We start from the raw sequence: 27721 nt of genomic DNA on the forward strand, positions 1-27721 counted from the left end.
AGTGGCAAGTTACAACACAGCAGTCCACAAAAAAAGTATTTCTGGAGTGGCTAGTAATTTTTATTTAATTTTGAAAGCCTAAGGTAAAAAACATAGGCAGTAAGTTTTACTAGTCAATAAAAAGCAATTCTACCATAAACAGAGTTGGAAAGCATTTTACTGAAAGCAAAATATTTAGAGAAAATAGACATTTATACAAAATTATAAAATGCTTGTAATAAGAATAAGTGCATTTCAAGGAAAGCACAAACTTATTTTAATTTACAGAGCCAGTTAAAGCCTTAAAAAATTTAAGTGGAAATTGAAATATGCAAAAATGTATAAACATTCTACAAAAGATGGTTGTTCTTTTCCTGAGTATACTAAAGCTATGAAACGTAAGGTGACAAAGAAGGTAGTTGTTTGGGAACTCTTCTCAAGGGCATTTCCTTTCTACACACTGCTTCCCTCCTTCTTCATATTCTTGTTTGGAAATCCACATCTGCTGAAAGGTGCCCTGTGAAATGGAAAGAAAAAATTACGTATGTACCTTTCTATTAGAAAATTGTTTCTTTTAATACCTTCATTATCACAACTCCTAATTTTTGAAGAACTCTTAAACCCCTCCCCAAATAGTACTCAAATTACACCCTTCTGGGCTTCCCTGGTGGCGCAGTGGTTGAGAATCTGCCTGGCAATGCAGGGGACACGGGTTCGAGCCTTGGTCTGGGAAGATCCCACATGCCGTGGAGCAACTAGGCCCGTGAGCCACAATTACTGAGCCTGCGAGTCTGGAGCCTGTGCTCTGCAACAAGAAAGGCCACGATAGTGAGAGGCCCACGCACCGTGATGAAGAGTGGCCCCCACTTGCCGCAACTAGAGAAAGCCCCCGCACAGAAATGAAGACCCAACACAGCCACAAATAAATAAATAAATAAATAAAATTACACCCTTCTTTTTTCTGCCCTCCTCCAGAACGTGCAAAGACACTATTTAATCTTGCCCAAGTTTATATAGAATATTAAATCTTTCTATACTGTCATGAGGATTTAGAAAATGCTGGGAAAGGAAGATGAAGAGTTTAGCTATGATGGACTGATTAAGGCAACAACAGAAATTGTTGGAAGGCTTGATCCTAGTACAGCATTGATGAAATGTTCTAGCATTTGATTAATGGTAACGTTTAGAACTCAAACTAGGATAAAGTTTTACAAGTACACAAACGACAGTACACACGCACTATGCAAAATAAACAGAAGGTCAAAGGAGGAAAATGACTAAAGGAGGAAGGAACGTGGACTACATTACTACTAAGACGTGTAAGCAGAAGAAATCCATTCCCTATGATTATTCAAGTGGATTCATATATTGTTTTGTTTCATATCCAGTTTTGAACTAAGATCATTAAAAGACTAGAAACAGAACATAGACCAGAAATATATAAATGGACAGTTACAAACATTTAATAGTTAATAGCTTTTTAAAATGTTTAGCATAAGTACTTAGTGACATTTACTTTGGCTGCTCTGAGGTGAAGGGGAAATCCTCCAAATTTAGGGTGCAGATAAGTACAAGGACTTCCTCCTGATTCACAGTAGGCACCAGTCCAAGCAGCATACAAACCCCAACACCATGACTTCACCATTTGCCCCAAGAACCAATTCCTGACATACTCTACCTCACCAACAGGCCAGGGAGCAACCAGAACCCAAGAAGGAATGATTTAAATTTTTTTTTTTTTTTTTGCGGTACGCGGGCCTCTCACTGTTGTGGCCTCTCCCGTTGCGGAGCACAGGCTCCAGACACGCAGGCTCAGCGGCCATGGCTCACGGGCCCAGCCGCTCCGCGGCACGTGGGATCTTCCCGGACCGGGGCATGAACCCGTGTCCCCTGCATCGGCAGACGGACTCTCAACCACTGTGCCACCAGGGAAGCCCGGAATGATTTAATTTTAAATGTGCTGCAGATAAGTCCTGACCAGAGCCAATGGGAGTATTATTAAAAGAGGCGAGGATAAGTTAACAGATGCCCGCCTCTGTGTGAAAGGGGAAACTGTAATTAGGCTGACAATACCCACTAAAAAGGCATTGAGGCATTTTGTCATTTTGGAACATGTAAAACTGGCATCAGGTCCTCTACTAATTTGATAGCTAAAAACTGCAAAGATAAATGATCCATGGGGATTTTTAGTCTTTCTGCTAAATTCAGTATTTCCAGTGATACATTTAAATTAAATAAGAATCTTCAACTATTTTGCAAAGTAGTTTATCTACTAACCAAAGAAGCTAGAATGGAGCCACCGATCCATGAACTAAACCTCCGTTCCACTGTTGTATTATTTGCAATCAGTTTCAACCGCATACTCTAAAATAGAAAGGGAAGAATAAGTATTAGTAGGATCAAATAGAACAAGTGACTCAACTTAGGAAATTCAAGTTATGACCTTTTAGTGGCTCTGGTTCAAGCACTAATTACACATGATTATTTTGTAGTAGCCAGATTAATAGTAGGCATAGGTTGGACTACTGTATAGGATTTTAAAGTACTTTGATTATGTCTTGTAATGTGTAGTTGAATAAGAAAATAAATTATATAAACCTTACAAAACTGCATACTAGACAGCATGGCATTCAGAATTTAATCCTAAAACAGCAAAATAAGTACTTAACACTATAAATCAGGTACTATGCTAAGTACTTCATATATTATTTCATTTTGTCCAACACCAAGTATAATTATTATCCCAACCTGCTGCCCTTTCTGTAGTGCTCCTCAACTTTCTAACTTACTTTTTTAGGCCTTCAAAATCCCTCCTCTCTTAGTTCATCCCTCAAGGGTTGAATCTTAGTTCAACCCTCCCTATTCCTCCCTGCCCCCATCCAAATCAAAACACAGACATAAGATCTCAGGAAAGTTTATTCACACTGCTTTCTTTCAAGTTAGTGTTTCTGTTCTGCTGGAACACTCTCTCAATAAACATGGTTTTATGGCTCAGCACTATCCCTATCTCACTTCCTGTATGGAGAGATTTTCCCCCTACCTAGGAATTTGCTTCTGGGGATAGTTCTCAAATTGTTGATACTTACCAATTATTCTATATATGAACATACAGTTTGAGTCTTTTTCACAGTGAAATAACTGTGTATGTAGCAGGGGTATGTGGAATGGGAGGGAGGGGTGCTGAGAGCAGGAGGGATGAACACAGGGTTTTGTAGGTGAGGAACTGGTTGATATCTATTACAATGGATTTCATTAAATTTTAATTGCCTCCTAAAAGACAAGGATAGTATCTAACTGGTCTTGACCAGACCTGGGACAGCCCAAGTCTATATTCATTATTCTGGGACTTTTGTGAAATCTAATGATTAGTATTATAATTAAGGTAGATGCCAGGTCAGTCTATATCTCCAAGAATGTAAGGAGGTATCAATCTTGTGCCTATATCAATACTTACATAACAAATAACAAATATAAAATATAACAAATATAAAAATAACAAATATAAAAATGTGGCATATGTAAAACAGTCCTTTATATGAGAAACCAAAGGCTATCAAGTACACAAATTCTATAGATTCTGTTAGGGCCTATGTAATCTCTAATAAAGTTTTTTAAAATGTAATATTTATCGCAAAATACCTTACAAAAAACTACTTGATGGAAGTTTAAAAATCTAAAGACTATGACTACTACTCTGTTACTAATGTACCACGTAAACTACCTTCTCCCTAAACCAGGTTCTTCTGTCCTTTTGAAAGTTATCACAGTGCACCAAGGGATGTTTTTAAAACATAAAAGCTCTTTAGTCCTCTGCCAGATTTTATCTTGTAAGTTTGCTATTAATAAGTGACATGACCTGGAACCTATCTCTGTGGGTTGAACTGTATCCTCCAAAGAGGTATGTTGATAATCCCTGGTCGCTGTGAATGTGACCTAATTTAGAAATAGAGTTTCTGCAGATGTAGGGTGGACCCTTAATCCATTACAACTAGAGTTCATTTAAGAGGACATACCCACAAAGGGAGAATGCCACATGTCAACGGGGATAGACACTGAAGTGCTATAACTGCAACCCAAGAAACGCCAAGGATTGCTGGCAAATCATGAGATGCTAGAAAGAGGGAAGGAAAAATTCTCTTCTGTACGTTTCAGAGAGCATGGCCCTAATGACATGTTGATTTCAGACTTCTAGCTTCCAGAACTGAGAGGTAATAAATTTCTGTTGTCTTAAGCCATCCAGTTTGTGGTACTTTGTTACGGCAGCCCTAGGACATAATATACCATCGTGCTCATCTTTCCAGCCATATAGCTCTCCCCACTTCTACACAGACTATAAGCCAACTACTTCAAAATATTGGAATATGCCATCTTCCCTTCATATTCTGCACATGGTATTCCCTCTACCTAGATGTCCTTTCATAAACTGCCAACCAGCTGAACTCCTGTTCATTCAAACAGCTTCTTAATGAGGCTTTCTCTGACACTCCTAGGGAGTTAAGTGCTTTCCCCTCAGTGTTCTTAAGAGGGCCTGGTTGATGACATACTGAACCACTTAGCACATTACAGTTTTTATTTTCTGCATGTCTACTCCTCCTAACTGACTAAGCCCTTGGTGGGAAGGGACTATATTTTCTATCCTTAGTGCCTAACAGACTATAGGTACTTAAGTATGGAATCAATGAATAAAGTGAGATTCAGACAGTACAAGAGTAACTAATAGATGTCATCTAGAAAAATTTGATTAATAAGGGGTATTAACTTTAAGTAATACCATACCAGGCAGACACAAAATACCATCAACCTACTGAAAAACAAACTATATAAAGTTCCACCAGCAGTGAGGATACATATGACTGAAAAATACCACTAAAGAACAAACAAAACTTACCGGGGGTGTTTTCTGAGAGAGTTCTCTATTCAACCTGTCAGTAAAGCTCTGAATTAGCGTGTTTCCTCCTGCCACTATAACGCTGCCATAGAGACCCTGGGATGAAAACAAAAAAATTAGTTCCAAATGTTTCCAACAGTTTTAAATACAACTACAAATAAAACCATGTCTTCCAGTAAAATTTTCCCTTTTTTAATTTTTACTTCTACATAGACCTACTAGTTTAATCTAGTGGTTCTCAATCCTGGCTGCATTCAACTCATTAGGGAGCTTTTGAAACACCAATACCTGGGGGCAATTAAATAAAAATCTCTGGGGATGGGGTCCAGGAAAAGTTTTTGTTGGTTTATTTAAAACTCTCCAGATGAGGACTTCCTTGGTGGCGCAGGGTTAAGAATCCACCTGCCAATGCAGGGGACATGGGTTCGAGCCCCGGTCTGGGAAGATTCCACATGCTGTGGAGCAACTAAACCCGTGCGCCACAACTACTGCAGCCCGTATGCCTGTGCTCCACAACGAGAAGCCTGCGCACCGCAACAAAGAGTAACCCCCTGCTCTCTGCAACTAGAGAAAGCCCACGCGCAGCAACAAAGACCCAACGCAGCCAAAAATAAATTTTATAAAAAAAGAAAACTCTCCAGATGATTCTACTGTGCATTAAAATTTAAGAATCACTATCTTAAAGCAATTATTCTACAATCCAATCATAATTTTCTGGCAGATAGCTGCCAGTATTTCATTAGAGGTATATTTCATAATTACATCATCTCAGAATGTACATCTAGAAGTTGCAATGTTTAAAATTAGGCAAGGTTTAATGATTATGGTGGATAATGCATACTCTGACAACAGTCCTGGCCAAAATGACTGCTACCTTTCTCTTCTGCAGAGACGAACTTTTTCAAAATCCACGTGCTGAGGCCTCCCCCGCCAAAAATAAATTCTCAGTAATAAGGAGTATATCTACCTCTAATCTGCATGTATGCATCAGAAAGTTAAATGTCAGCCTGCTTTTTTAGTGGCTAAATTCATATTTTAAAAATTTATTCCAAATGTCTAAATCATCTAACTTTTGAAAGAGAAAATGGAATATAGAAGCATCTCCTCCTCTGCAGTCAACAATAGTTTAAAGGAGAAAACTCAATAAAAAACAAAGTTAGCAATGTCTTACAGTAAATGTACTTCAAATCAACTGCCTTCCCCTTGAGTTTATACTAAAAAATTGCATGCTTACAACCCCATTATCCTAGAAGCAGCACATCCCAGGCAGGTAATTAGTTGAAATAAAGAACATTTTTCATAACTACCTGGAAGTCTTTTTTGAACAACATGATTTTTTATAGACCCTTAGCTATTAGCACAATGCTCTAAGCAAATGCATTAACTCAAAGAAAATCAAGGCAATACGTTGGCTACAAATTAAATCTAGCGTTTAAATAAGATATAATCTATCTAATAATTAGTATGGTATGGAATATGGAGTTAGTCCTTAAAACTTGGCAAGAAATAAACTGATGAAACAAACAGCTTGGAAAAGCACAAAAAATATGAAGTTTATATCTAAACTCCATGTAAAAGTTACATAATTTAAATCTTAAACCACACCTTCCTGAAAAATAAAAAGTAAAACTGTACTAGGTACATTAAAAATCACCAATAATCTGTATCTCGGTATGTCACGTTTTAGGAAATCTCTAGAACAGCGGTGTCCAAAAGAACTTTCTGTGATGATGGAAGTGTTCTACATCTGCACTGTCATAGAGCAGCAACTAGCTACATTTATAATGTGGCTAGTGCAACCGAAGAATTGAAATTTAAATTTCTGTTTATTTTAACTGAATTGCCACATGTGGCCAAAAGCTACCACACTGGACACAGCTCTAGAGTTTTGCATTTTTCCTTTTCTAGTAGAACTTCATTTTTTTACATATTTTTACAAAATGGACTTCAAAGTCAATGGCCAAAGTTGCCAACTTAAATAATGATGGCCATTATAAATAATGGGGCACTAGATTGCCCTAAAAGATACCTTTATGCCATAAATGAGACTGGCACTTACTGGTCTGATATCAATATCGCACATTCCAACACTTGTAGTGACAACATGACTGACGCCCAGCATTGTATTTCCCGATAACCCCTATAACAAAATAGAAATGAGTAGTCACACAGAAGACCTTCAAACAATAAAGCACATCCAAAAAAGCTAAGTCAGTCTTATTTAGGTTTTGTAATTACAAGAGATCTTTAAAGGAAAAACCAGGCTAATTATAAAAATAAGCTTTTATACCTTTACATTGGAAGGGTCAAATAATCCTTCAGGAATCTTTAACCGTTCTGCTCCAAAATCACAGTTGTAGCCATTGGGGAATTCATAATGAACAGTTGGCATCTGTGCGGCTACTCTGAAAACATATCAAACAATATTAAACAAAAGACAAAAACAATCCTCTTCAGAATTATAAACTACTAAGGAATCATCAACTTATAAGAAAGCAGAGGGATATCTTATTTTCTTTTAAAATGTTATTCAGTATTTCTTAACTTTTTACCTTTAGACCAGTTAAGCATATTCTACAATTTTTTAAACTAAACAAATCAATTTCTTTCCTCATTTATGAAGTACACAGTTCAAAAAAAATCTTTTTTTTTAAATTTTTATTTATTTTTGGCTGAGTTGGGTCTTTGTTGCGGTGCGCGGGCTTCTCATTGCAGTGGCTTCTCTTGTTGCAGAGCACGGGCTCTAGGGTGCACAGGCTTAGTTGCTCCACGGCATGTGGGATCTTTCCGGACCAGGGCTCAAACCTGTGTTCCCTGCATTGGCAGGCGGATTCTTAACCACTGTGCCACCAGGGAAGTCCCTACAGTTTTTTTTAAATTGAAGTACAGTTGATTTACAATGTTTTGTTAGTTTCTGGTGTATAGCGAAGTGATTCAGTTATATATTAAGTATACAGTTTTTTTAAAAGATTAGTATGAAGGTTTTAAAAAGCTATTAAGTTTTAAGTCTTGTAGAAAAAATAAGAAAACATACTGTTCATCGTAAGTTGAATCTGATACTTGAAGTACTGAGGCTTGAAAATCCTGGATAACACACTATGGATTTTAAAAAAAGGATAAGAAACAAAATTATTGAGATTTGTCTTTGCAGTCTATACTTTTGTAACATTATTTTAAAAACACTTTTCTTAATGAAACTGTACCACATTCCTGGATGGCTAACTCATTTCAAGGGTATAAATCTACCCAGTAAGGACTCTGAGCATCAAGAAACCCAATTCTAAACACTCGCATTATAAGTTAAATTATATAACATTTAAATTACAAACATTATGGAAAAATGATGAGATAAAAAAACAAGTGGGAACCCTTGTACCCCAGTCCTGCATAACAAAATTGGTTTTAGAACACTGTTTTCCCATTTTAAAAATTTTTTTCTTTAAAATTTTTATTGGCTTATAGTTGATTTACTGTTTTTCCCTTTAAAATAAGCTTAGAAGCAAGATTTCATTAGCTGAATATATATAAAATGCATATATATTGTATCTTATGGAATTTTTAATGACTGACATAGTATAAAACAGTTAAAAAATTTGCAGTGAAATACATAGGACCTCTGAGCTGCTAAGGAAAAATCCTGTCTAAGGTCTAGGCGCAATTATTAATCATTTTCACAATTTTTCCTTGTACTAAACACCCACAAAAAATCTTTATCCTTAGGTGTAAGAAACTGTCAAATAGGATATATCCCTGCCATAGTAAATGATGACTTTCATATCCTTTTACTGTTAAAAATGAATGTATATTGTGGTGTGAGAGGTTGTTTTACTAACCTCTCCCGTCAGTAAGTCATGTTCAGAGATGGATTTTCAGTAAAGAAAACCTTTTGTTGGCTCCTTGCTGTGAACAGTAACACATTTTTTTACATAGCTGACTCATATTAGGAAAGGGAACGTAACTGAGCCATACCAGCAGGTCTCTATACACTAAAACCATTTTCTTAGTCAAAAAATGTACAGAATAGCATAATGCTTGTTTTTATCCCAAAGCTCCTTTCAGGTCTCACCACAGTAATCCAAGTGAATATAGTTTGTTGAGATATCTGACAAGCATGAAAAGCACCCCCCTACTCCGCCAAAAGCTATTAATTTTGTTTGTAAAATATCATTAAAAATATAAGTTTGAAAATATAAAGTGCTCATACTCTAGTCAAAGACTTACAGCCTATAATGCTTTCGTAAAGAGAATAAGGGTTACTTACGTTACACATGTAATTGTGCCAAGACCTTGTAACCTGTGGCAACTTCTCTTTTCTTTTCCAGTTTGCTGGAGATCCTTCACGAACAGCTTCCTGAGTGTCAAGAGCAAGTGCTAGGTTAACAGAGTTCACGACATGGGGGTGGGGAGTTGGAGGTAAATCCCAGAAATAAAATTCATTCATCACTTACTTTTGATGCAATCATATATGGAGGAATCAGTTCTATATTCATTTCTTGGAAGAGTTCTCTGCACTGCATAGTAATAAAGTCTCCAGCAAGAGGGGATTTTACAATGCCTATGAAACAGATTAAACAAGGCTAAGAAAGCATTCCATCCAAACTCCCTGGGACAAATTTCCTCTGTGTATTTATACATGATTAATTGTTTTCAAGCAGAATTAATGGAACTATCCCTCCAGGCATGAATGAAGCCATGCATCAGTTTTAAATATACACTATATACTAAAGATTAAAAAAAAAAACACTTAAAGACATGACTGGGAAACTGATATACTTTGATAGTCCAAGTCATTGCTTTATTTCATGATCTGTGTCCTCTGTGCACCCTGGTTAAATACAGTTACCTTGCTGAAGGACATAGCCATCGTGAACTGGAATTGCAGTGGTATGAGTGGCTCCACTGTCCAAGATAAGCCCAGTAGAACGACCATTAGCAAATCTAGTTTAAAGCATTAAGGAAAAGAAAGTATCAAGGTTCCTAAAATAATGTTTATTGTAAAGGGAAGGTTTTATTAAGGCATTTTTAAAACATGTGCGTTGTGGCTTAAAATGCGTTAAAAAAAAATAAAATAGGGCTTCCCTGGTGGCTCAGTGGTTGAGAGTCCACCTGCCGATGCAGGGGACACGGGTTCGTGCCCTGGTCCAGGAGGATCCCACATGCTGCGGAGCGTCTGGGCCCGTGAGCCATGGCCGCTGAGCCTGCATGTCTGGAGCCTGTGCTCCGCAGTGGGAGAGACCACAACAGTGAGAGGCCCGCGTACCACAAAAAAAATTAAAAAATAAATAAAATAATAAAATAAATACGGGGATGAAAGTTGGCATCAAATAATAACTCTGGTTTCAAAACAAATGAGAACAGGCAGGACTTCCAGAATGGTGGTGTGAGGAAGTCAGAGAAACCTTTATCCCAGAGAGACATCTGTTAAACTGGTCCAAATTAGCACAATTATTCAAAGTCCCTGGCACAGATCAAAGGGCTTACAACAAACTGAGAAGCATTTAACTAAATCTATAGAAACTTGGTAAGAACAGTGGGAGGCTGTGACATTTGAGATAAGAACTAAAACCATTCTCACATAGGATTAAAGAACCATTTCAGCAGTTTGGCAGGTGAGTGGCTGTTATCATCATCTCCCCCAACTCAATAGGAAGGCTATTCCAGGCAGATTCAACAGCCAGTGAATATCAGCAGACTCCACTTATCCCATTTTCCACAGCTCTGTGCTGCAGAAGGCCTACATCACGTGAACATCCTAAACCAACATTTAGGAGTAGAGCCATTCACTGGATCATCAAATATTTACTGACCATCTATTATGTGCCTAGTGATAGGTCTGGTGCCCAATAAAGGAGGGCAGCAGGGAGGTCATTCTCTCACTAGCACTCCTTAAGCAGAGAAGACACGAAGAGGTGAACCAAAACTGTCTCTGCCCTGAAGGATATCCTGATAAGTGCAGCAGAGATCAATAAAGCTATAAAAAGAACAGTTTGAGATGCCATGGGAGAGTATATAGGAATATAACCGGTCCCTGGGAAATTCAATTGTAAGCTGGGGAGGGGGACATGGGGAAGAGGAGAAACATGCGGGAAGGCGAGGAGGCAAGAGAGCATAGTGAAGAGGTCAGGGAAGTGCAGCATAGTTCAGTGGGGCCTGAAAGGAGAAGAAAGGCAAGGCTGTGGAAGATGATTCTGGCTTAAATCAGCAGACTGGCAATTAACAAAGATGACCAGAGCTGCAGTGTGAAGACTGGGCAAGATAAGAGGAAGGGGTGCACCTAATGCAATGGCAGTGGATAGAGAAATAAATGGATTTGAGGGTTTGGTTTGGGGCCGGGGGAGGCTGGAGAATAGACAGGTCTTGATAACTACAAAATCTGAAGGGTTAATGAGAAAGATTTCTGGTCTAGACAACTGGGAGTAAGATAATACACAAAGGAGAAAGAATAAATTTGACGGGAGAGAAGAATTTTGGATATATTGAGTTTAAAGTGCTTAAACAGATAACTAATAGAAAAAAGTTCTAGTAGACAGCTGGACGTGGGCCTGGAGCTCACAAGAAAGATCTGGGATACAAACATGGATTTGGAATTTGTCAGTGTATAACTGGTATCTGAAGCCAAGGAAATAGATAGTTAAACCAGAAAGAACATGTCAAGAGGGATGAAGGGCTAAGGGCAGAGAACTAAGGCATGGGCAGGAACGATCAGAGGAAAGGGGTCTGAGAATAAATAGCCAGAACGATAGGTTAGTAATTTATCTTTGCTATTACTGGTACTCCATTGATCTCTGGTCATCTATATACATAAACACTAATTTTATCTCTGTTAGTACAAAGTGATACAGTAACACCAGACTAAAAGTATGTAAGCTCTCCTGAAGATGGTAATTATAAAACCTGGACAAATTATTTTAAGTGACCATTTTAAGATACTGGAAAGTATTCAAAAGTAGTCAAAACTCAGCCAAAACTTATCTTCATGAAACTGCAACCAGAGGGGGTAAAAACTGCAAGTTTGCAGCTTCCTCGCCTAAAAGTGCTTCCCAGCTCCATGGCTATGGTTCAGGAAAGCAGTGATGAAAAATCGCAACTTTACCACCTTGAGTGAACACAGAAAGGAGTTCAAGGGTGGAAGAAAAGCTGGACATTTAAGGTAGAAACTCTGGAAGAAAGAGAACCACAGAAGGGATAAAACCCAAAATCTGAGTATAAAATCTACCCAAATCTCTGGTTGACAACTGAACTATTCAACTGCAGGACTGCAGGGGGACCAACAAAATGCAGAGAACAGAAGGGCAATGCATTCTTGAAAAACAGAGGTGCACCAATGAGTTCTGTGATTTTGCTACCTTTTTAAATCAATGAATTCTCCAACAGCATGCAGCTCTGACAGGAGAAGGCTGAAGCCTGCCTCGCAAATTGAGGTGTCAAGAGGACAGAGCCTGAGGCTGGCAGATAAGAGCCCAGCTATCAATTAAGTCAGATAAAACAATACTACTCTTCTTACTAATATTTTTGTTTTGGAAAACAGAGTTATCTTTTTCATAAAACTGTTATTTTTGTCGATGTTAATGTGTGTATTTTTGTTATTTTTAATTAAATTAATAAGAAAATGTTAAAAGGAGTCTTAGTTTTAAATTCTCAAACAGTAATATTGATAGTTATAACCTACAAAAAACAGAAGCTCTGCGTCATCCTCAGTAATTTTTAAAAGTGTAAAGGAATCCCAATGCCATGGTTAGGAAGTCAAAACAATTTTTAGAATAATACTAAGATGTTATTTGCCCTTTTCACTGTCATTCTCTCATAAATGTACAAGACAGTTTTTTTTCCAGAGGCTATGTCGTGTGATACACAACAGACTGAATGTGATATGAGAATCCAACTTCTGCTATTAAGTCCAACGTTAAAGACATTTGAAAAACTGTGAAACGAAGCCACCCTTCTCATTAATATTTTTGGTTTTGGAAAACACAGTTATTTTTTATTAAAATATTTTATTTATATTATCATACAATGGGCTTATTAATTTACTTAAAATAAGCAAATATAATTTTTTTAAGTTTCTGTCTTAATTTCTAATATGGCAAATACTACCAGATATGATCCACATAAATAAAAGCTCTAGGTATAAAAAGTTTGAGAACCTCTGGGCTAGAAGAACACAGTAAAAAACACCAGTCAGCAAAAGCCAGAAGTGTTAGGAATTCTAGAGGACAATCTACTTCCCTTACCAAATAAATTACAAGAGAAAATAAAGGGGAGGGTGGGTACAATCTACAGACCACAAGAGACCTAAGAGACATATCGAACAAAATACAATGCATGATCCCTGTTGCTTGGGTCCTGATTCAAATATACTAAACTGTTTTTTAAAAAAGAAAATAAATTGTGGTTATATCTTTAAAAAAAAAGAGACATATGGTAACATCTTGTACAGATACATGCTTAATGTCTGGGATTTACTTCAAAACCATGGTGGGAGGGGGAGTGCCTGTGGTTATAGCTAATACCACTTAGCTCTGTGTTGAAAGTTGTTGACCCTGGGTGATGGGCACATGGAGGTTCAATATAATATTCTATCTTATTTTGTGTAAGAAATTTTCTATAATAAAAAGTTAAAAAATAAAACAATACCAATTCTGTTTACATACTCCTTGTAAGGAAGCAGCCAAACAGATCTTATGTTCAAATTCAGAATTGCCGTTTTCAAGCTGTGGACTGGGACCAGTTTGCTTACTTTGACTCCGATTCCTGACAGGATTATTATGAAAATTAAATGATATAATGCACACAATGAGTCTGCTAATACTCTCCCTCCTTCCTCTACTCAAAACCTGCAATGGTTCTCTTGAGTCTAAAGTTCACATTTTTAAAATCTAACATGCAAGACTTCTACAGTCTGATCTAAACATATTTTTACAACTTGTTCTGAAGCCGAACATAAATCTTCAACTCTAAACTAAGTCACTGTGAAGAACGCTTACACTTTCCACCTCCACATTTGTGCTAAAGTCATCTCCAAGACACACCACGACAAATGTTAGATTACAGTTACCACAGTGATTCTCACACATATAAAATTCGCTTGATTATTACAGCAATCCAGGGAGGTATACCAGATAAATGAGTAAAAAGTGAAGTTCAAATTTTAAGTACCTAATTCAAGATCAGTTTATAAGCACTGGAACTTGAACTCTAAATATAGGTCTCCTTCCCCCACATCCTGCAACTAAATTCTCTTTTCTTTACAAAGGCTTGTCAGGCTACAATATTACTCCACTGAACTACAATTGCTATTTGAAAAATTCAAATTAATCATGTACTTCTTTATGACTTTTGCCAATGCTATTTTGAAGTACTATTTAAATCTGTTATTTAGTTTTCAACAAGAATATTATTCTTTGAGATCAGGACATAATATTTCCTTGTCTGTCCCTTAATATGCTTGTAAAAAATATTTGGTGATTAAATCTTAAATGAATTTACATCCAATTTCCACTTTTCTAAGGTACTGGAGAAGAGGAAGGAAATGGCAATCTTTGAATTCAGCTAGGTCAACTGACTTAGATACTGTCCTGTCGTCACATTCCCCTTCTAAAAACAAAATTTTTGTTTTTGTTAAACTTTGTTAAATTAATGAGAAGAATTTGAGTGCTTCTTTCCTATCTCCCTCTCATATTTTCACATGCATCAGTTCCAATAAGAATACTAAAAGATAGATATCTAAAAGCAATGGAGAAAAACGCCTCAACTTCCGAACAAGCAAGAAGTGGCTCCTGTCTTCCTGCTGAAGGTATCACCTTTAACAGCACCACAGTTACTCCTAAAGAGAAGTTGGGTATTACTCCTTCAAGGATACGCTGTCAAAACGGCAGTTTTGCAAAGGAAGAATGCAGGGATGTTGTAGTGTTCAAACATTAACTCTGTCAGTTTCTCTCTCTTTGCTCTGGTATTCCACTTGAAAAGAGGGAAAAAGAAATGCAAATTATTTATTGTTTAAAAACTAAAGTGTTGATTTATCTCAAAATTCATTTCAGCACTACATTAACAAAGATGTAAAACATTAATAATAGAGTAAAATACCATGGAAAATCTTCTTCATAATATCTTTACAACATTTATTTCTATGTATTTGTAATAAATTTAATAAATAGAAAGTTTATTATTTAATACATAAAATTGTTTGCTGCTATGAATTCTAGAAATTACACTTTTCAAAGTATATGGAAATCTGGATTCTTATAAACAAAGTATTATTAAATCTTTTTTTTTTTAAATCTTAAGAGTGAATCTAAGCGTGAGGGACAATTCGAATTCCGTTTGGAGGCATCTTTGAGCTCGTGGAGTAGACATCATGAGCAAAGCTCACCCTCCCGAGTTGAAGAAATTTATGGACAAGAAGTTATCATTGAAATTAAGTGGTGGCAGACATGTCCAAGGAATATTAAGGGGATTTGATCTCTTTATGAATCTTATGATAGATGAATGTGTGGAGATAGCAACTAGTGGGCAACAGAACAATACTGGAATGGTGGTAATACGAGGAAATAGTACCATCATGTTAGAAGCCTTGGAACGAGTTATGAACAATAGCTGTCTTCAACAGAGAAATCAACTGCTTCCACATGTCCCCTCTCCACATTTTACTGCGATGAAAACTGGGTCGTGTACATTTTCTTACTGAACTTTTTTGTTAAATAAACTTTGGTAATAGTCAAAAAAAAAGAGTGAATCTAGTCATCAAAATCTTAAATATGCATTTTAAACCACCAAATTCTCCCACTTGTAGATGGTACTCAAAAGAAACTAGAGTTTAGAAAACAATAACAAAATATTGATAATTTATAATCATTATCTAGTCTTCTGGGCCCTTTTGACTCTGTACCAAATGTATTTCACAAGAGTCTCTGGTCTAGCAATTTCCAGCCCTAGTTCAACATTGACTTTAAATATAAATTTTATTATTTAATAAGTAAAATTGTCTGCTGCTATGAATTCTAGAAATTACAGACTTTTCAAAGTATAGGGATATCAGGATTCTTATAAACATGAAGTATTATTAAATCTTAAGAGTGAATCTAGGGACTTCGCTGGTGTCACAGTGGTTAAGAACCCGCCTGCCAATGCAGGGAACACGGGTTAGAACGCTGAGTCTGGGAAGATCCCACATGCCGCAGAGCAACTAAGCCCGTGAGCCATGACTACTGAGCCTGCACTCTAGAGCCCGTGAGCCACAACTACTGAGCCCACGTGCCACAACTACTGAAGCCCGCGCAACCTAGAGCCCATGCTCCGCAACAAGAGAAGCCACTGCAATGAGAAGCCTGCGCACCTCAACAGAGTAGCCCCCACTCGCCGCAACTAGAGAAAGCCCGCATGCAGCAACGAAAACCCAATGCAGCCAAATAAATAAATTTATATTTAAAAAAAAAGAGTGAATCTAGTCACTCTTAAGGTTGAGTATAAAAGCAGATATACACTGCCCTTGAGGGATAAGGGACAACTGACCAAAATGGGAAGCAGCCCAAGGAAATCAAATGTTAAATTCCCAGAAAAAACAGATAAATAACCACCAGAACCCACTAGGGTGCTTTAATTATTGTTCTTTGAGTATTTTAATTATTGAAATAATAAAAATAAAAGTTGTAAGAGTATTTATAAATGAATCTCCCTTTCCCTAATCTTCAAAATTCAAAACATGAATTTCTATGTCTCTTAAAGAAAACGGAAACACTCTTCAAATGAGTAAATAAACAACCTAGAGAAACTCGAAAAAGTTTGTCTCACCGGTGCTTCTGACATGAGAACAGGATGCAGGCTGGCTTCTGATTTGACATGCATTTTGTAGGTATGATCCAAAATAGCCTGGAAACTATCCCAATCTTCAACTAAAATATAAGATTAATACCTTGAAAATAATGCTTAATCGAAGATTAATACAACATCTTTTGAGAGACTGTGTCTAATGGTTTAGCACTAATATTGACACTGTAATATACAGAACCTACTTATTTTACAGCTCTGCCTCATAACACAGCACTTCATATAGACATCATCTTTGTCTTCTAGATACGGTTTCTCCAGCCCCAACAGTTACAACCCCTAGACCTGTCCCAGGTGTAATTAATGTATCAAATAGACGTAAAATACCAAATAAATATTATTCAGTAAGTACTTATTAAAGGCCCAAAACGCAATTCAAATGGTAGGAGAAAACACAGAAGAACTGTATGATCTAGAGCTGACATTTAAAAAGCTTACAATCTATATGAAAAAAGATGTAAAGACTTAAAAAAAATTAGAGAATAGTATGTCTTCAATTTGCCTTCCACCTAAACATCCCACTGAAACTGCTCGCATAAGTTACTGATGAGCTTCTAACAGGCAAATCCAGTGGATACATTTGTAATCTCATCTGACCTCTCTAAATTACTATCTGACACTACTGACTCAAGAGTTTACAAACTTTTTCTGCCGCAGTCCAACAAAGCAATGTCATTCCTTGTAAACATACTTCTATAGGCCTCTCAGGATGGGGTTTTTTTGATCAATGGACCTCCTCTGTAGCTTTAACTTCTCTTTCCCCTTCTTAGCGTAAAGCTCAGTGCCACAGCTGAGAACAATGAGAATCACTGGACTTCTTTACTTCTAGAACTTTTTCTTTTCTTGGCCTTCTCCTGAATTTTCTCCTACTTCCCTAACTGTTCCTTCTCATTCTCCTTCACAGGCACCTCTATTGGTTACATACATGGAAATAAATTTTCATAAGGAATCCTATCCTCAAACCTCTTCTCATATCCCAAACTCTTTCTGGTAAAAAAAAAAAAAAAATCAACTCCATGGCTTAAAATCTCTCTCACCTGCTTATTAGATCAGCACCTATATTCAAACACTTTGAACTAATAAGCTCATCTACTTGCTGTGCAGAAAGAGCTAACTTAGCAGACCTGAGAAAGGCCTGCTTGCAAGGCTGACCCTTGGCTGGCATCTAGGAACTTGTTTGGTAAACAGTTCCCTACACTGATATAAAACTTTCCCCAAATACGAATAGCTCACTGTGCCTCAACTGTTTATACAGTGTGGTTTATGTGGAATACCTTTCCTTCTGGGAGTCTGGGGTTTTGGAACATGTTAGGCACAGAGTACCTACATGACCAGCCCCTAATAAAAACCATGGGTACTGAGTTCTTCTTTTTTCTGTATCCAAAAGACAGTCATTTATTCCAAGTATCAAGATAATATAAGAAATAAAATATTTGCAACAAAAAATGTCCTTCCAGTTTTTTTCTTTAACAGCTCTCTAGAGGTATAATTTTCCATAACATGGATCCATTTTAAGTGTACAATTAAATGATTTTCTTTTGTAAATCTACAAAGTTGTGTGAATATTATTACAATTTAATTTTAGAATATTTCCATCATCCCAAAAAGAAACTTTATGCCCTTTTGCAGTCACTTCCCATTCCATCCACAGCCCCAAGCAACGACTACTTTACTTTCTGTCTGTATAGATTAGCTTTCTCTGATCATTCCATATTAGAGTAATCATACATTATGTGGAGTTTTGCATTTGATTTCCTCTATTTGGCATAAGGCTTTTGGGGTTCTTCCATATTTTAGCTTATATCAGTATTTTGTTCTTTTTATTGCCAAATAGTACTTCATTTTATGGGTATACCACATTTTGTATACCCATTCATCCAATGATGCACCTTGGGCTATTTCCACTTTTCGGCTAATACGGATAATGCTGCTCTGAACGTTTGCATATATGTATTTGTATGGACATATGTTTTCAGTTCTCTTTTGTTGATACCTAGAAGTGGAACTGTTTGGATTACATGGTGAATTTATGTTTAACCTGTTAATAAACTGTCAAATTTTTCCAAAGCTGCTGAACCATTTTTTGTTCTCTCCCAGAAATAGATATGGAGGTTTCAGTTTCTCTATATCCTCATCACACTTGCTATTGTCTGTCTTCATAATATAGCCATCCTGTGAGTGTGAAGTAGGGTACTGAGTCTTTAATGAGCTCTACTAGTAGACCACACACACATGTTCCTGGTTACTGGAGGGATTAAGCGCATCCTTTATGACTTCACTGTAAGCTCTTGGAAGCTTGCACTGGTTTCCTCTGGACTTCTCTACATGCCCCTTTTTTCTGTCAGTTCTGCTTTGTATTCTTTCAGCATAATAAACCTTAACTGTGAGTACACTGACATGCTGAGTCCTGTGAGTCCTTCTAGTGAATAACTGGACCTGAGAGTGATCTTGGGTCTTACACTTGCTTTTTAAGACCATAAAACTTGCTCCTTCCCCTGCTATTCCTACCTCAATGCATGGTACCCCCCATTCAGTGACTCCAATCAAAAATCTAGGAAACTTTCTCAACTCTTTAAACACTTAGTACCATTTGTGTTGGATATCTCTGACAGCCACCTCAGGATCTCTGCCATCAGTATTAAAATTTTAACCCTCTTCATTTCTCATTTGGACTCACCTCCCTAACTGATCTTCCTATCTCTAGTATCTCCCTCCAATCCAGCCTACACAGGACTGTTAGACTAATCTTTCCAGCTGGCACATATGAGCATTTATATATAAAATGCTGTTTAAATTCCTTTGGAGTTACCTTTCAGTTACCAGCTTAATATACTCCTGGCATTACAAGCCCTTTTATGATTGCTCTCTGCCTACCTTTCCTGCAATTGGCCATAATGTACCTACTGTTACAGCCATACTTAATTGATGACACTTCTAAACATGGAAGTTTCTTCCACAACACCATCTCTTCACACATGCTGGTTGCTCTAATTTACCCAGCCTTGTCAGTAAGGCTAATTCTTATTCAGTGATCAAGATTCAGTACAAAAGTTACCTCCTTTGTGAAAACCATCTCTGACCCCCAATGATAGAGTTATATACCCCCCGTCTCTAATCCCACTGCTTATCAAACATAGTTACATTATAGCACTTATCCTATATATATATATATGTGTATGTGTATATATATATATACACACACACACACACATATACACACATCTATCTCCTCTACCTATGAGTTTCTTGAGGAAAAGAAACACGTTTTATGCATCTTTGTATTCTCAGTGCCTGGAACATCAGTTTATGGAATAAAAACAACAAAAAAATAGCTGATGTTCAACTTTTAAGAAGCCATTGGTTTATATCTAAAATATACTATGCATACTCTACATTTAGAATCAAATCCATAGAAAAAAACATCGTACCCATCCCATTTTTCAGTGGTGAAATGGCCTCTGTATTCTCCCTCGGAACACGCAGGGCATTAGTATCTATGTAATAGGTGGGACCGCCTTGTTTGCCTTTATCACCATCTATTTCCATCAATGTACTTCCATCATCTCTTTCTACCACCATACCAATAGCAGTAGGGAAATCCACCTGTAAGAGTCAAAAACATTATTTACAAATTTTACCTGCTTTTACCAAGAAGTCATTTCCACCAACTAATGTCTTTTACCATATTTGAGTCAGAATTTCCGCATAAATTTAACTCTACATGAATGGCTTTTGCATATCCAATTAACTCTACCATTCCACTTACCTTGGGACAGTCCTCACCAGCATACCCAGCTCTCACAGTATAGGATCCAATGTCAAAAACAAGGGCTCCAACTTCATCTGAAAAGATGAAAAGATAATTAACATTAACGACTTACAAGTATCATGTGAAAATTAAGAGTACTTAATGTGCTTATATTCATATTATTACTAGCTTGAACCAAGTTTTAAATACACCTTGAAGATTCACTTAATTAAAATCTAACAAGTCATACACAGTATATCAGTAGAGGTTCAATCAGGAAAGAGGTGGTACACTAAAATTAGGCAATTTAAGGAGAGTTTACTTATTAAAGGGTCTACTTACAAAAATACAGGCAAAATATAGGAAAACCAGAAAGGACAGTATGGTACCCTAGGACTAGTAATAACAAATCTGTTGCCACACTTAGAATTGAAGAAACCAGAACCCGGAGAGAGACGTGTATTGGGAGGGCATCGGACAGGAGCTGTGATCTTCAGTTGAGGGATGGAATCAGCCTTGGCTGACCCTGAGGAAAAGGAACCAGACTAATACATTTGCCAACCTCTCTCACCACTGGCTAGGGTGATCTTATAATTTCTCACCCTAACTGAGCCACTACTGAATGTGATAGGAGCCCCTATTAATAATTATACCAGGACAAGAGACACAAAGCAGCAAGTATGGTTACCCTACCATTGGCCAAACCAGAGGCCAAGAGAGTCCACTGATGCAGTCTACAAGGGTCAGTCTTTAAGGGCACAGAGAGGGTGGAAATGGGTGGAAAGTGGATCTGGAGGGGCAAAGGAAAGCTATCCAGTACACTAAGGCATACCATTTTTTTCATACGTTAATCAACATGATATTTCATGCAATTAGGGAAGAAACTTAGCAAAACCCCAAGAAAAATAAGGAACCTAAAGAATAAGAATTTAAGGTATAATAATATAGGCCAGGTAAAAATCATTAAAATGAAGGTATCATTAAAGTTTGCACATTTCCAGATTTGTAGGAGATAAAAGTTTAATACTGAGAGAGAAAGCTAGTATTTTTTTTCATATTCAAATTCAGAGAAAAGCCTCTAATTACACTTTAAAAATACTTCACCCAAAACAGCACGCCTCCTAAAACAAAGCACTTGGGTTTTCTAGGCACTGATTTTTCAAAGGATTTTTTCACTCAGTCATTAAAAATAATAAAGAAATACTACTTAGCTCAATTAAATTGACAAAAATTAGTAAGGCTGGTAAGACCAAGTATTGTCAAAGATGTAGAAAAAGAGGAGCTCTTACACATTTGCTAGTAAAGTTGTAAACTGGGACTTCCCTGGTGGTCCAGTGGTAAAGAATCCGCCTTCCAATGCAGGGGATGCAGGTTCAATCCTTGATCAGGGAACTAAGATCCCACATGCCGCGGGGCAACTAAGCCCACGCGTCACAACTACTGAGCCCATGCGCCTCAACTAGAAAGCCTGCGTGCCGCAAACTACAGAGCCCTGGAACCTGCGCTCTGGAACCCGCACACCACAACTAGAGAGAAGCTCACGCGCCGCAAAAAAAAAAAAAAGTTGTAAACTGATATAACCACTATGGGCAATTTAGTCATATCTACTAAAGTTGAAAATGTGCATACATAGAAATTACACTTACGTCTTCTCTAGAGAAACTCTCTCACGTATATCACAAGGAGACATGTAAGAGAACGTTCACTGGCTATGTGACCTCAGGTGATTTACTAACCTCTCTGCCTCACTTTCCTCATATGTAAAATGTGCATAATAGTCCCTGTCTTGCAGGATGCTAGAAGTATGGAAGCACTTAGAACAGTACCTGGTACATAATAAGCACAATAAGTGGTAGCTGCCATTATAATTATTATCATCACACTGCGTGCCACAGGAAAAGGTAGGAAGATTAAATGGTCTCTCAGTAGGAAAATAAACTACAGTTTATTCATAGAGTGAAATACTACATAGCAGTTAAAAATGAATGGTCTAGGGCTTCCCTGGTGGCGCAGTGGTTGGGAGTCCGCCTGCCGATGCAGGGGACGCGGGTTCGTGCCCCAGTCCGGGAGGATCCCACATGCCACGGAGCAGCTGGGCCTGTGAGCCATGGCCGCTAAGCCTGCACGTCCAGAGCCTGTGCTCCGCAGCGGGAGAGGCCACAACAGTGAAAGGCCGCGTACCGTAAAAAAAAAAAAAAAAACAGAAAAAAAAATGAATGGTCTACATCTACATGTATTAACATGGATAAATCTCAAAAGAATTAGTTTAAAAAGCTAGTTACTATGCACACATATTTTGATACTACTTAATTCATTATGGATTCACTCACTTAATAAAAGTATAAAAATATGCATAGGGTTGGGGAATATTACATACCAACTTCAGGTTTCTGGTAACCTCTAAGGAGGCAGAGAAGAGGAATCTATATCAACAATATAGATTTTATCTATATTGTTGATTTCAACAATATCAATTTTATTTCGTAAAATATCTGAGGCAAATTTGACAAAACATTACATTTATTTAATCTCAGTAGTGAGTACAGAAGTATCATATATAAACTTACATATACTTTACTTTTTAATGTTTAAAGTATTTCAAAAACTAAAAAAATAATTTAAAAAATAAAGATCAATTATTACACTACAATTATCACAGTTGAGAGATGGTGTCCTTACAGAATAGTGATCTCATTTTTATTGAAGTAAAATGAAGAGCCACCTATGTTTGAAAGGAAGTTTCTGTATTTGTTACATTTCCCAAAGTAATCAACTTTTCTCTATACAATCTCTGATCCAAATTATTTTGTCTGAAAGAAAAGGTCCTTAAAGGAGAACACTGCATTTGTTTTCACCACAGCATGTAAACTAAGGTACAAACAGTAAGTATTGTATACCAATGACATGAACTGGTAAACTCTAACACTTTGATTACCAGAATGTTGGGTAAAGAAATATCCTAACTAAATGAATTAATTGCTTGGTTAACCAAAATTTTCTACTCCTGTTCTCAAGGATCAAACATTTGCCTTGCACCAGGGCTTTTAACCTTTTCTGTTCCATGGACCCCTTTGACAATGTTCAAGGCTGAAATTCATATGCTGAAGTCTTAACCCCGAGTAACTTAGAATGTGACTGTGTTTGGAGATAAGGTCTTTAAAGAGATGATTAAATTAAAATGAAATCATTAGGGTGGGCCCTAATCCAATGACTGATATCCTTACACGAAGAAGAAATTTGGACACAGATATGTACAGAGGGAAGACCATGTGAAGACACAGGGAGAAGACGGCCATTGAAAGCCAAGCAGAAAGGCCTCCAAAGAAAACAACCCTGTCAATACCTGATCTCAGACTTCTAGCCTCCAGAACTGTGAAAAAATTAATTTTTGTTGTTTAAGTCACCCAGTCTGTGGTACTTTGTTATGGTAGCCCTAGAAAACTAATACAGACAGCTTAGGACACTTATGAATGTCTTCTTAGAATGTTTTCAAATAGACTATAAAAGAAACTAATTAGAATAAAATTCAGTTAGTTAGGGCTTCCCTGGTGGCGCAGTGGTTGAGAGTCCGCCTGCCGATGCAGGGGACACGGGTTCATGCCCCCGTCCGGGAGGATCCCACATGCCGCGGAGCAGCTGGGCCCGTGAGCCATGGCCGCTGAGCCTGCGCGTCTGGAGCCTGTGCTCCACAACGGGAGAGGCCACAACAGTGAGAGGCCCGTGTACCGCAAAAAAAAAAAAAAATTCAGTTAGTTATATCCCTGGACTCCTTAGGGAGGCCAAGGACTCCATGTTAGCAGTCCCCTCCTCTAACTTACCCTTTCTTAGGTAACCTGCTCCACTCTTACAGCCTCAATTTCTACCTAAACAGTGGTACTTCCAATCTCAAATCTCTCTCAAGCCCTCACCTTCATCCAGATCCAGATCTCAAACTTCTTACTGTACACTGCTTTCACCTGATGTCCCATGAGTACCTCAAATTCAACATACCTGAAGCACTGTCTCCTTGTCCCCGTCCTGCCTAATCTAATCTCAGCTGTGCTTATCACAGTTAGTAGTGGCTCCAGTCATCAGAGGCAAAAATCTTCCTGAACACCTTCATATCCCTCATCAAGTTCTGACAAATATTTCTGCTAAATATTTCTCAAATCCCTTCTTCTTTAATACCATTGCCACTGCCTTGAGTCAAGCTCTTATCTCAACCAGGAATTACAACTCCCTACAGGTACTGTGCTTCCATCTTTACCATCTCAATCCACCTTTCAAACTGCTGCACTGTTATCTTTCAAAACTGTAACTGAACATTTTGGTACATAAATCCTTCAATGAAAAGAAAAGGGAGAATCATTCAGTGGTTTTCCATCATCCCAAGATAAAATTCAAATTATTCTACCCAGGTGATATTCAAGACCTAGCATAATCTGGCAGCAGTCTCTCCTTCCACCTCATACACTACCATTACTGAAGATTATGTTGTCTCCTAAACACACCATCTACTCTGCATACGCTGTCCCTCTCTATTCTTCTTTCATCATCCTCATAACCTCCTTTGTAAAGTCCCTTGACTCTTCCACATTGAGTTAATAACTTTTTTGTCTGTGCTATCTTTGTATCTTCTATATATTGTCATTATTGAACATACTTCACTGAATTTATCATCCATATAAGACACTATAAACTATAAGCTGCACCATTAGTTCACGCACCACTAGGAGAAAAACATGCTGCCAATTAAGCTCTGCCACGCCATCAATAATATTCCAACTTCAGCTTTGAATGTGTGTGTGTGTGTGTGTGTGTGTGTGTGTGTGTGTGTGTGTGTGTGTCTGGGGTGGAATGTACAACTAAAAATAAATTAAATATGGTGTCTATTTATTTGACTGACTCACTTACAAGACTGCGAGTTTCTTGAAGGCAGAAGCTATACTTTGCACATAGCAAGCACTCAAAATTTTTTTGTGTGAAAAGAAAAATCTAACAAATCAGTTATTTTCCTGTCTTAATCAGTGTGGTAAACTGGACATAGTAGAATTTTAATTGGAAGAAGACTCTTGATTCTCAGAATTTGGAAACCCTTTCACAGTAAACCCTTTGGAAAATGTGACCCACTATAAATACTGGCCATACAGTAGTAGCTCAAACACAAAATCATACACTTATTTTTGTGAGTTTTATATACTTTATATGTGAAATAGGCTTTAAGATATATTCCTCTACATAAGCAAATGAGAAACAGGATGTTTATTCTGAATACCTAAACCATACATGAGTATGTTGTGATTCCATACTTGAAAAATGGCTTATGGAGAAACAACCAAAATCTTTTTATTTTTAATTTTTTTTTTTATGGGGAAGGGTTTTACTGAAATGCCTTTTCTTTTCCTGCTCCCCACTTACTAGAAAGTTATGTAACTCTGGGCTGGTTAACCTCTTCTACACCTCATTTTCTTCTTTAATAATATGGGGATAAGTAGTACCACCTCCAGTGGTTGTTGTGGATTAACTGACCTAATGCATGTATTAAATGCAATGCATGAAAAGCCTCTGGAACAGTTCTTGGTACACAGTATGCACTCAATAAACGTTAACTGTTGGCATTATTAGTATCCATTTCTACGTTAGTCACATTAAACAATGCCTTGTAAGGAAATACTCAGTGGACAGCCTTTAGGTTCTTGGATCAGTGAACCTGAAAGTCAAAAGAGTCAGCAGCCTCCATAAGGCAAAGGTACATAGATCAGGTCTTTCTGTCAGGATTACATCTTCTGATGGGGAAGAAGTAAATCATGAAGATCCACTAGGCTTTCTCAAAAGTAAAACTGGAAAACTACTGACTCTCACATTTGAGAAGTCAAAACCAAAAGCATATATGGAGAAGGAGAGGGTGAGGGTCAGCGTGTCACCTGAGTGGGGACTCAAACGTCACTCCAAAACTACTAAAACCTTTGAAAACCTTATTTTCATCTCCTACCTATAAAATGCCATCCGCTTCAGAAAGCAACAATAACAAAAGCAGCACTTTGGGTTTGCCTCTTTCTTCTCTAACTCATCAAACACAACACAAAGCATGAATCATACACATCAGTGCTTCATCTAGGTATCTTGCAAAACCGGAGGCTCTGACTCAGTAGATTTAGAGTGGGGCTTAAGAGTCTGCATTTCTAACGAGCTTGCAGGTGATGCTGATGCTGCCGATCCTTGGATCATACTTTGAGCAGCAAGTGTAGCATTATCCCATTTACCTTCACAACCACCCCAATGGGTAGGAACCATCATTCCACAAAAGAGGAGCCTGAAGTTGGGAAAAGTTAAGTAACTTGCCCAAGGCCAATGAGCTTACTAAATGGTGAGCCTGATATTATTCTAACCCCGGTCTGTGTAGTCCCCAGGCCCGTGGTAATCGTTCACTACACCGCAGCCCACCCAACCGTAACCATCCTTCAATTACATGTGTTCCTAAATTAAGCCGGAGCAGACCCGCCCACAGGTAACTCCGGAGCATCCACAGTCAATAAATAGGCAAGAGTCACTGAAAGGTGTGAGGTAGAGTGAGCTCGGGGCGCGGACGCAGAGGAGGCTGCGTCCTGAGTGACCGCCACTCCTTCAATCAGTTCCACTCCTCAGGACTCGCTCTGCCATCTCCGGGACGCCGCGGAAACCTTCCGTCCACGCCGGAGAACTGCCAGGACCTCCCAAGTTTAAGAACATGCGAGCGCACACACGCCGACAGAGCCGGCTGTGAGAGAGGAAACCCCGGGGCCGGTCACCCCAGCCGCGGCTCGTCGGGCCGGGCCCCCGCGAGGAGCTGCCCGCCTAGCCCCGAGGCGGCGCGCACCCTCGAAAGCCGGCTCCTCCGCGGGCCGAAGCTGGCAGGAGCCGCAGGGGGCGGCGACTCCGGGCGCCTGAGGCACTCGCTGAGCCGGGGCGGGGGGGGGGGGGGGGGGTCCAGGGGCGGGCAGAGCGCGGGGCGGAGATGGGGCGGGGAGGCCGGGGTCCCGAGACAGGGAGACCGGAAGGGCCGCCGGGGAGGAGAGGGGAGGGCTGGGGGAGGAGAGGGGAGGGCTGGGGGCGGCGGTTACAAATCCCACGCGCTAAAAAGGCGCGCTCTCTCCATCGGCCGCACTCACTCACCTCCCCCGTACACCCCGCCGCTCATGGCTGCTATCGACGCGACTCCTACGCTAAAGGCCACCCGGTGAAGTGACTGCAACGGCCGCGACTGCGGGTCCGGAGAAGCGTTGGTCCCCGACTCCCTTAACTTCCACTGCCACCCCCCTCAGGCA

General features: G+C 38.5%; 2 protein-coding genes and 1 pseudogene across 3 annotated transcripts in view; 2 read left to right on the forward strand and 1 right to left on the reverse strand.

Moving 5' to 3' along the window:
- The window catches only part of MRPL47 (mitochondrial ribosomal protein L47), a 33194-nt gene extending 23867 nt beyond the window's left edge, over positions 1–9327 (forward strand). The window contains exon 8 of one of the 2 annotated variants that reach the window (XR_009519305.1): positions 9190–9308. Coding sequence is in view for 1 of the 2 variants with exons in the window: in XM_060011092.1 (XP_059867075.1) it covers positions 9190–9247 (58 nt within the window). In the remaining variant the exon portion in view is untranslated. Of the gene's footprint in view, positions 1–9189 lie in introns of both variants that reach the window. The other variant, XM_060011092.1, reaches the window with a different exon arrangement.
- ACTL6A (actin like 6A) lies at positions 37–27721 on the reverse strand. The gene is made up of 14 exons (XM_060011090.1): positions 27570–27721; positions 20457–20533; positions 20119–20293; positions 16655–16755; positions 14727–14824; positions 9711–9805; positions 9316–9422; positions 9129–9218; positions 7902–7963; positions 7158–7272; positions 6927–7007; positions 4868–4963; positions 2257–2343; positions 37–496 (listed from the first exon to the last, which is right to left on the reverse strand). The coding sequence occupies exons 1-14, from the start codon at positions 27592–27594 to the stop codon at positions 416–418; spliced, it is 1290 nt and encodes a 429-aa protein (XP_059867073.1). The 5' UTR covers positions 27595–27721; the 3' UTR covers positions 37–415.
- On the forward strand, positions 15177–15565 carry LOC132424190 (small nuclear ribonucleoprotein G pseudogene; annotated as a pseudogene).

The sequence above is a fragment of the Delphinus delphis genome, chromosome 4 (genome assembly GCF_949987515.2).
Source record: "Delphinus delphis chromosome 4, mDelDel1.2, whole genome shotgun sequence".
Taxonomy (NCBI): Eukaryota; Metazoa; Chordata; class Mammalia; order Artiodactyla; family Delphinidae; genus Delphinus; species Delphinus delphis.

Excerpts from the sequence above, each read along its gene's own strand:
- ACTL6A (XM_060011090.1), bottom strand. The coding sequence starts at position 27,594 with ATGAGCGGCGGGGTGTACGGGGGAG. Across the intron at positions 20,294-20,456 it reads CTGGTGAGGACTGTCCCAAG|GTGGATTTCCCTACTGCTAT; the intron begins GTAAGTGGAATG and ends TGACTCTTACAG. Across the intron at positions 2,344-4,867 it reads TCTCTCAGAAAACACCCCCG|AGTATGCGGTTGAAACTGAT; the intron begins GTAAGTTTTGTT and ends TTTCTATTTTAG.